At 33.4% G+C, this 10,665-nt stretch overlaps 1 protein-coding gene across 1 annotated transcript; it reads right to left on the bottom strand.

The window, feature by feature from the left end:
- Positions 1-4,362: 4,362 nt before the first annotated feature.
- Positions 4,363-5,084, bottom strand: LOC123321082. Its single transcript, XM_044908586.1, has 2 exons — positions 4,813-5,084; positions 4,363-4,592 (listed from the first exon to the last, which is right to left on the bottom strand). The coding sequence occupies exons 1-2, from the start codon at positions 4,928-4,930 to the stop codon at positions 4,363-4,365; spliced, it is 348 nt and encodes a 115-aa protein (XP_044764521.1). The 5' UTR covers positions 4,931-5,084.
- Between the last annotated feature and the right edge of the window lie 5,581 nt (positions 5,085-10,665).

Below are 10,665 nucleotides of genomic sequence, written 5' to 3'. Positions count from 1 at the left end.
TGTATATGTTCACACAGTACATTTTTTATCGTGTTCTCTACACACTCACATTTATATCTGTTTATGCACACTTTACATATATCACAATATTCCGCTCTGCAGTCACGATCGCTAACCTCCTTACAGCTCACAATATAAACTTTTTTACTTACCGAACTGGAACATACTTTGAATTTCCCAAACTCATATGTTTCTATCGTGAGCCCACATTTTTATTCTTTCTTCAGACTGAAAATAATAGCTGATAACAAAGTATTACTCCTCAACTAATAAATTCTTTACTTTTGCAAATACTTGAGAAAATCATGTTCCCCTTCCTTCTCTGAAAGCTTGAAATAAGCTTCCTTCAGCTTAATAAAATTGGAAGGGTCTGTTTCCTTGAGAACGGTTCTCATCTCTTTCTTCATTTGTTGCTTGATTTCTAGATTCTTAATTTTTGATTTTCCTTGAATATTCCAGTTTTTGATAATGTGCCATGTACAGAGTAGTCTTCTAGGCTTCTTGTCTGTACTCATTACTTTGGTCCAAGCCTTGTAATATTTCGGATCATCGTCACTCATGAAAAAATCTGCTCCAATTGCTCCATCTAATCTTGATTTTAAGGCCGTAAAAAAATGCTCTTGAATGATGTGATCTAATCTATAGGAAAGGAGAAAAGCAACAGGAAAACCCATGTTATTTTGATCTTTCACTAATACTATTGTTAGATCACAATTATTTCTATTCGTTCCATGTGTGCCATCTACACAAATGATCCTTTTAAAATCTTGCTTTTTTTCCATGACTCCATTCATATAACCCACTGCAAAATCTTCATCCTTCAATCCTGGGTAAGGTTCACCGGTTCTACTTTTACAACCTTGTACAACACACAGCAGAAATTTAATGTATAGTACCTGCTTACCCTGACTATTCCATTCTTTGACTTTCATTTCAGTTGCTGTCGTAACATCACCATATCTCTTCTTATCTAAGATATATTTTCTAACTAAATATGCTAAATCTCCACGTGTTAGCACATTCAATCTTGTGATTTGATTGGGAAATTCTTTGGATCCATATGAAATTTGTCGGGTGGACCATAGTTCCTGACCTTTCGCTCTGCAGCGTTTATACAGGTGGTATCGAGATGGACTGAATATTTTTTCGAAATGTGAATGCATAATATTATGTAATTCAGTTGCATCAAATACTCTTGAAAAGATGCACTGTTTTATTGAAAAGGTGTATTCACTATACAAATTAAGCAGGAACAGTATAAAAATATAATCGGTGGAAAATACAACTCGTAAGAAAATAAACAGCATAAATATAATGAGTATAAAAATATAACCGGTATATGTCAGTTATCCTTATAATAGCATCCAAACATTTTTGTTGTCTCCTTGTCAAGTCATTTATACGAAGCCAGAGTTTTCTCTATTTGAAGCTCCTTGCTAAAATACAGAAATTCCTCCAGAAATACGGAAGCACTAACAGTCTCTATTTCCTCTGCCTCCACATCCAACAACACAGCAAAAAATTCTACCAAAGGTACACTCCACTCCACTCAAAGTTGCTCAATATCATTCTGGTTTGATTAGTATTGATGATTTCAACAGATATGCAGCGATATTAGAGAAGGTTGTTGCTATGGGTTTTAGAAAAAACTTTAGGCTCGTCCGACGATGATATTATTATTGTGATGATTGACAGACGAAGAGTTCTTTTTCCTGCCCGCAAGGTGTCGCTAGCGACTGGAACAAAAACCGCCTGACAAACCCTAGTGAAACAACCCTAACATTCACGATCGGACAATGTCTTGATTACAAATCCTGTAATATAAATCATAACATTTTGCACCTATGAGGATAAATGGCACCCTGAAGAGCCAAAGTAATCATGGTCATTTAACAAGTCACAAATTCGTTTGTATTCTTCGTTATGAACGTCAAAGTAATATTGAATAGATGAACAACTTATTGATTTTGATATAAATCATGTGATTCAGCATGCTTTTAACCCGATTCACCACTTGGTCGCGCATTTTTCTGGTTTCGTGATGAATCCTAATAGTGAAATATCTTTTCAAAATTAGTTTTATTAGAGGCAGTTCATGACTTCCAAGCATCTCTTCATCAAATACGTGATGCCCAAATGATGTTAAAACAACCCCTGGCAAATTATTGATACTAAGATGAATCAATTTATTGATGAGATGTTCATATCCTTCACTAAAAACGTTTGAATTCATGAAAAGAACATATCTAAATGTTTTTTCTGCTTGTGTGAATATCTGAACAACAAATTTGGAAGGCTGAAATAAATTTCCATGAGACTTCCTTTTCTGCAATAGAGAATATGTTTCACAAGTCTGCAACATAGCAAGACATTTCGAGCATGTGATGCATTCTTTCAATGTCTTGATTAAATCCTGCAATATAAATCATAACGTTTTGAACCTATGAGGATAAATGGCACCCTGAAGATCTAAAGTAATCATGTTGTCATTTAAGAAGTCACAAATTCGTTTGTATTCTTCGTTATGAACATCAAAGTAATATTGAATAGATGAACAACTTATTGATTTCGATATAAATCAAGTGATTCAGCATGCTTCTTACCCGATTCACCACTTGGTCGCGCATTTTTCTGGTTTCGTGATGAATCCTAATAGTGAAATATCTTTTCAAAATTAGTTTTATTAGAGGCAGTTCATGACTTCTAAGCACCTCTTCTTCAAATACGTGATGGCCTAATGATGTTAAAACAACCCCTGGCAAATTATTGATACTAAGATGAATCAATTTATTGATGAGATGTCCATATCTTGCACTCAAAACATTAGTGTTCATGAAAAAAACATCTTTAAATGATTTTTCTGCTTGTGTGAATATCTGAACAACAAATTTGGAACGCTTAAATAAATTTTTCTTTTCTGCAACAGAGAATATGTTTCACAAGTCTGCAACATAGCAAGGCATGTGATGCATTTTTTCAATGATGGATGATGCATTTTTTCAATGATGTAAAAATATCCCCTGGCAAATTATTGATACTAAGATGAATCAATTTATTGATGAGATGTTCATATCCTTCACTCAAAACGTTTGAATTCATGAAAAGAACATATCTAAATGTTTTTTCTGCTTGTGTGAATATCTGAACAACAAATTTGGAAGGCTGAAATAAATTTCCATGAGACTTCCTTATCTGCAATAGAGAATATGTTTCACAAGTCTGCAACATAGCAAGGCATGTGATGCATTTTTTCAATGATGCATGATGCATTTTTTCAATGATGCATGATGCATTTTTTTAATGATGTAAAAATAACCCCTGGCAAATTATTGATACTAAGATAAATCAATTTATTGATGAGATGTTCATATCCTTCACTCAAAACGTTTGAATTCATGAAAAGAACATATCTAAATGTTTTTTCTGCTTGTGTGAATATCTGAACAACAAATTTGGAAGGCTGAAATAAATTTCCATGAGACTTCCTTTTCTGCAATAGAGAATATGTTTCACAAGTCTGCAACATAGCAAGGCATGTGATGCATTTTTTCAATGATGCATTTTTTCAATGATGCATGATGCATTTTTTCAATGATGCATGATGCATTTTTTTAATGATGTAAAAATAACCCCTGGCAAATTATTGATACTAAGATAAATCAATTTATTGATGAGATGTTCATATCCTTCACTCAAAACGTTTGAATTCATGAAAAGAACATATCTAAATGTTTTTTCTGCTTGTGTGAATATCTGAACAACAAATTTGGAAGGCTGAAATAAATTTCCATGAGACTTCCTTTTCTGCAATAGAGAATATGTTTCACAAGTCTGCAACATAGCAAGGCATTTCGAGCATGTCGATATGTATTTGCCAAAGTGACGTAAGTCACCAAAAACGATTTTGCAGAAAAAACGTGTTTTTAATTTAACCTGGTTAAACTTATTTAAATTGTACAAAATTTTCCAGGGTGATTCTTTGATGTCCACAGTTAATTAAAAAAAAGAATTTTTTAAGTTTTTGTATAGGTTTAGTGGTTATTTGATACTTACGTTACTTTACAGGATCATAAAACTCGAAGTCTTGATGAAAAATGTAACGTAAGTACCCAGATACGTCAGTTTAGCGGCAAATTGTAGCACTTAAATTATTATGGAAAGAATTAAAAGTTATCGAAGTCTTGATCAAAAATGTAACGTAAGTACCCAGATACGTCAGCTTAGCGGCAAACTGTAGCACTTAAATTATTATGGAAAGAATTAAAAGTTATCGTTTATTATAAAAAAAAACACATAAAATAACGTTACAGAAATCAACTGTTAAATTCTTACTAAGTAGTAAAAAATACATATTATTTTTTATTAAGATTCGGAGCTTTCATCCTCCTTGTCATCCTCTGCATCACTCTCTGCTAACTCATCTTGAACAGAAGACTTTGATTTCGGTTTAAAAAATTCATCGTGAAACCTGGCAGGTATGACATTGTTTTTGCAAAGTTTATCCAAATCCCTTCTTTTTAATTCGGATATTGAAAGCAGTTGCTTATAAATTCTTTCAGGTTCAGAAAAGGCCTTTTCTTGTCGTTTTCGACCTTAAACAAAGAAAAACTATAGGATAACCCGCAAATATGTATTAATTTTCTTATTTGTAGTTCATTGACAGTAGTTTGGCTTAAAAATATCTAAAAAAAGTCTGTATTTAATAAAGTCTTAATAACACGGGAATTTCCTATATACCTAAACGCAAAAGCTTATCCAGTGTAAAATTTTCTTTTGTTATTGCATTAAAATGTGTAACATGGGCCAACTTACCACCCTTATTGTAGTTCAACTCAAAACACAAATCGTATTCAGGACTTCTGTCATAGGTATATTTGACTGCGACTTCCGGTGATCCTTTTTGAAAAAAAGCTTGTCTTACACTATTCATTTTTAGCCCTGTTTTTGTAAGGACGAGCTGCTCATCCCCTAGCTTCTTCCAATTTTTGAACTCAAAGTGCTCAAGCTTTATAACTTTATATGGCCTCGGGTTAACTCTGCAATTTCCTATAATGGTGCTCCACTCTGAAGGGGCCCATATAATTCTATTTTTGATTCGATAACTGCGTGTATGGAATCCACAGGCATGTAGGTGTGCCCCGGTAAAAGAAATACAATTTTGATGGTTTTAATATTTTTTGATTTTTGCAAAAATAAGTGATTCATGACCAACATTGCTCTATTTTTATTTTGTCCGGCGCAGCTGTCGCAGTACAAAATAACATGTCTAATATCTCTATCATCTAACATTTTTAGGTAATTGTAAATGATGGTGCATATTTCGTTGCACCCACGATTACCATCGGATTCACCCCACAAAAAGCAGTATCCATCTTGCGATGGCGTTTCGTATATGCTTTCATTGTAAAATGAATATTTTCTAGAGTAGTACAATAACATGTTATCCCCATGGGGAGTATTTAAGACTTTCTGTAAATCAAAGCTGGAACAAACTGAATCTGAGACTTCTTTGACTTTCTTTTGATCTTCTAAAAATAGTTCTTTACTTTCTTCCTTGTCTTTTAAATGTTTGTCGTACTCCTCTTTCGACGTAGTGTTTTCTTGATATTCTTTATCTTTTCGTACCTCACACAAAGAACACTTATCTTTTTTAGGCAAATGGAACCCAAGGTTAAAATCTTTGTTAAAAACTTTTCTAAACACTTTGAGTGAAACACATTCTTTCTTGCTTCTTCCATTTACCTCCTCATGTTTAATAAAAATCCGGTACAAGAAACTAACATTTCGCAATTCCTGTGGTAAGTATTTTCTGCTACTTTGATTTCGAAAATAATGGGATGGTACAGCTGGCAACTGCTTAATAAAATCGTGTATTTTATTGATCATCTCTGAACTTGTTTTGTTGACAGGTTCGTGTTTGCCTCTATGATCACTTTTACATGTATTTTGTACAGCATGTTTCATTGCATATCGCATAACTGTTTGCGAAATATCTAGCGTCTTTAATAAAAGTGCTGGCACACTTCAAGTGTTTTATCGTCCCAATTGATAAAGTACTTATAGGAATTATGTCGTCTGCTATACTCTGCTTCTGTTTTTCTTCGCAATATGTCTACCTTTTTGACACACGACAATAACCAATTTCTTTGCTTTTCATAATTACCAAGGCCCCAATAAAAATCGTGGATGTCATGGCGTGTAATCTCAGTTATTTTAGCAGAGCATTTATGCTGACATTTTTTTTTACAGGGATTCTCTTTTACTGATCTACCTTTGCCAAAATTGTACTCGCATTTTTTAGTTTCTTTTTTGTTGGGTTTTTTTCTTTTCCTCATTCCTGATTTTCCAACTAAAGATATAGCTTCATTCGGATGGCTTGTATCTGAATCCGAATCAGAAGACGGATTAAAATCTGGATCACTATGAAATGAATTTTCGGAATTGAATTTGTTTCCCTTGCCTTTTCCAATTAATATTTTGGTTTTATTTTGCTTTTGCAATGCATCACCTTTTTTAGTAAGTTCCAGTGTGTCATCATTCTCCGAAGAAGTCGAATCATAATCTACGAGTTTTGAAAAGACATTACAGTTGTTTGTTTCATGGTATAACTCTATGCGTTTATTGTTAACATAATTAACTAACGGCTGAAAATATTCTTCTAAATCGCTTTCTTGTTCAAATTGAACACCCACTGTCCCATTTGTGCTATCAGTACTACTTATTGGTACGTGTATTTCTTTTTGCATGGTATTGTTAAGATCATTTTCATGAGGACTCAAATTGTTAGAAGGCAATAAAGCTGATTGATCTATTTCGATTACGTCTTCATTTACTAAAGTAGTTTCAATAGTATATTCGTTATTATAGTTCGAGTTATGTAGATCAAAAATATTGTCACTTGAAATAATGGATATCGGCATAGACCCGATTTCTTCCTCAGAATAAACATTATTATTCGATTCATCATTTTGCCTAAGAGCCGCGAAAATTCTTTTTGTTCTTGAACTAACCATAGACATAATCTGAAAGTAAACAAATAATTATGTTTACAATGTTTAATAGCTTCTATAAAAATCAGAATAGAAACATGCAAGCCATTTTTCTCTATCTTTAACCGTCTTGTTAGAAAAATTCAGACTGAGAATTTTACATTTTTTAACTGTTATTTTTTCACAAACGATGTACCGGTCTCAAGTTAAATCGATTTAGATGACATTTCATAAATTTTACACGTTTCACAATTTAGAAAAACAAATGAAATCACTTAAATATTGTTTTAACAGGGTATTACTAAATAAGTGTCCGACATTTTACAGGGTGATGTTTCGTTTCGGGCATCGAAGTTTTATTTTTGGTTAAAAAAATTAGTTCCTAGATCATCTTTACGTGAAAACTGTCTTCTTATTCGAAGTCGCTAGGAGCAACCGTTTTCGAAATGTTTAGATTTTGGAAAAAAGTCCTGCTTTTTGCCATTCAATGTCACATGCATCGATTATTTCAAATTCAAATACCTCGAAAACGGTTGCTTATAGCGACTTCTGATATAGACCTTTTTCACGTAACAGTGATTGAAAAACTCAGACATGTTGGTGGTGCCCCTACAAGTAAGAGCTAAATTAAGATTAAATTCAAATTTCTAATGTCAAAATACCCAAAAAATACCAATTTTTATCCAGATATCGACATTAAGTATTTAAAAAATTATGCAGAAAAAACAAAATTAAAAATAAAACTTTGACACCCTGTATATTGGAAACGAAGCATTTTAGCTTAAAAATACCCTGTAAAATACCGGACAGCTATTCAGAAACACCCTGTATACAGGATTCATTCCTGTAAATTTCTCACAGGCTTTGAGGTTATGACACAATAATTTGAAATAAAATAAACGAAATTAAATATGAAATCAAGTTTTATACATAATGCTAGTTAACGTTGTGATATTTTTGAATTCTAAGTACAAAAAAAAACGCTTTCCGTTATTTTACTTACCTAAAATCAATGATTTTAGTCGATGGTAGCACGAATCTGTTACTGTCGTAAGCCAAACACTGACTGTGAAAAACGGACGTAAGTCGCAGAAACCGCCCGGGACTTACGTTATTATGGCGGTAAAAAACGATAGCTTACATTACTATGGTGAAATTAGTGTTGAACTTTCGTTTCCATGACGGGTATGATTAAAAGAATTCTGGACATACGTTTTTAAAATAGCTAAAAATTAGGGTTTAGAGTAATTCTAGGCTTACTACACTTTGGCAGTACCTTCTTAACAATAAAAGCTTTACGTTAATGAAGAAACATGATTTTCACCAAAAATGTCACTTACGTTACTTTGGCAAAAATGCATCGATGTGATGCATTCTTTCAATGTCTTGATTACAAATCCTGCAATATAAATCATAACGTTTTGAACCTATGAGGATAAATGGCACCCTGAAGATCTAAAGTAATCATGTTGTCATTTAAGAAGTCACAAATTCGTTTGTATTCTTCGTTATGAACATCAAAGTAATGTTGAATAGATGAACAACTTATTGATTTCGATATAAATCAAGTGATTCAGCATGCTTCTTACCCGATTCACCACTTGGTCGCGCATTTTTCTGGTTTCGTGATGAATCCTAATAGTGAAATATCTTTTCAAAATTAGTTTTATTAGAGGCAGTTCATGACTTCTAAGCACCTCTTCTTCAAATACGTGATGGCCTAATGATGTTAAAACAACCCCTGGCAAATTATTGATACTAAGATGAATCAATTTATTGATGAGATGTCCATATCTTGCACTCAAAACATTAGTGTTCATGAAAAAAACATCTTTAAATGATTTTTCTGCTTGTGTGAATATCTGAACAACAAATTTGGAACGCTTAAATAAATTTTTCTTTTCTGCAACAGAGAATATGTTTCACAAGTCTGCAACATAGCAAGGCATGTGATGCATTTTTTCAATGATGGATGATGCATTTTTTCAATGATGTAAAAATATCCCCTGGCAAATTATTGATACTAAGATGAATCAATTTATTGATGAGATGTTCATATCCTTCACTCAAAACGTTTGAATTCATGAAAAGAACATATCTAAATGTTTTTTCTGCTTGTGTGAATATCTGAACAACAAATTTGGAAGGCTGAAATAAATTTCCATGAGACTTTCTTTTCTGCAATAGAGAATATGTTTCACAAGTCTGCAACAGAGCAAGGCATTTCGAGCATGTGATGCATTCTTTCAATGTCTTGATTACAAATCCTGCAATATAAATCATAACGTTTTGAACCTATGAGGATAAATGGCACCCTGAAGATCTAAAGTAATCATGTTGTCATTTATGAAGTCACAAATTCGTTTGTATTCTTCGTTATGAACATCAAAGTATTATTGAATAGATGAACAACTTATTGATTTCGATATAAATCAAGTGATTCAGCATGCTTCTTACCCGATTCACCACTTGGTCGCGCATTTTTCTGGTTTCGTGATGAATCCTAATAGTGAAATATCTTTTCAAAATTAGTTTTATTGGAGGCAGTTCCTGACTTCCAAGCATCTCTTCATCAAATACGTGAAGGCCAAATGATGTAAAAACATCCCTTGGAAAATTATTGATACTAAGATGAATCAATTTATTGATGAGATGTTCATAACCTGCACTCAAAACATTTGAGAACGGAAAGTTCTAATTAGTTGTTCTGACCATTCTAGGTCCGGCAGCCGCAGGTGGTAACGCGGGACCTTGAAATTCCTCAATCTCGAATCCTGGAAGATCCGAGAGCAACAAGCTAGCAACATGGACTTCCTCATCAAAGGGCACTCCTCGCTTTAGAATCTTGAGCAAGGGTAACATGTGATTGGGTGCGTAGGAGACATTTTCTCGATCTTGAATCAAGGCCAGGAGGGGGGTCACAATCTGTTTGTTGTCGAAACAATTTCCGATAGACTCCAAGTATATGGCCAATGGATATGGTAATATTGACGCCATATTGTTCATGTCTAACAGTTGTTCGGTTGTAAATATTTTCTTGGATGGTAACTCCTCGTCTGGCTTGTCGATATGAGCCCTCTGAGCATAACAGAGTTTAGCCTCGCTTAAAATCAGTTCTCAACAACAAACTTGGAAGGCTTAAAACAATTTCTATGAGACTTCTTTTTCTGCAATAGAGAATATGTTTCACAAGTCTGCAACATAGCAAGAGATTTCGAGCATGTGATGGGTTTCTTCAATGTCTTGATTACAGATGCTGCAATAATAATCAGAATATCTTGCATGTGCAAGATGTTCTGATTTATTCAGACCGAAAACTAAAAACGAATTTGTGACTTGATAAATGACCATGATTCGTTTTTAGTTTTCGGTCTCCTCTAAGTCCTCATTATCATTTATGGTTATTTTCTATATGAGAAAACATGAAGAATTGAAGTGTTGTCCAGACTGATAACATTCCCAGAATCAGCACCTTTCACTTCTCTGCCTATCAGAAGCTTCTTATAAGCTGACTGGAATTGTTTGGCTGTGGGTTTATTGTTATATTATATACATTCTGACTTCTGATTGCACCAAAAAATACCTCCAGAGGGTCTTGAGAGAACTTATATGTTAACAGAAAGGTCAGTTTTTTACACTATATACCCTTTAAATATTTCTACTATACTATTCAAGC

Source organism: Coccinella septempunctata, chromosome 9, assembly GCF_907165205.1.
Source record: "Coccinella septempunctata chromosome 9, icCocSept1.1, whole genome shotgun sequence".
NCBI classification, from domain to species: Eukaryota; Metazoa; Arthropoda; class Insecta; order Coleoptera; family Coccinellidae; genus Coccinella; species Coccinella septempunctata.
Note: the sequence above shows the minus strand (reverse complement) of the source record. Positions and strands in the feature narration are given on the sequence as shown.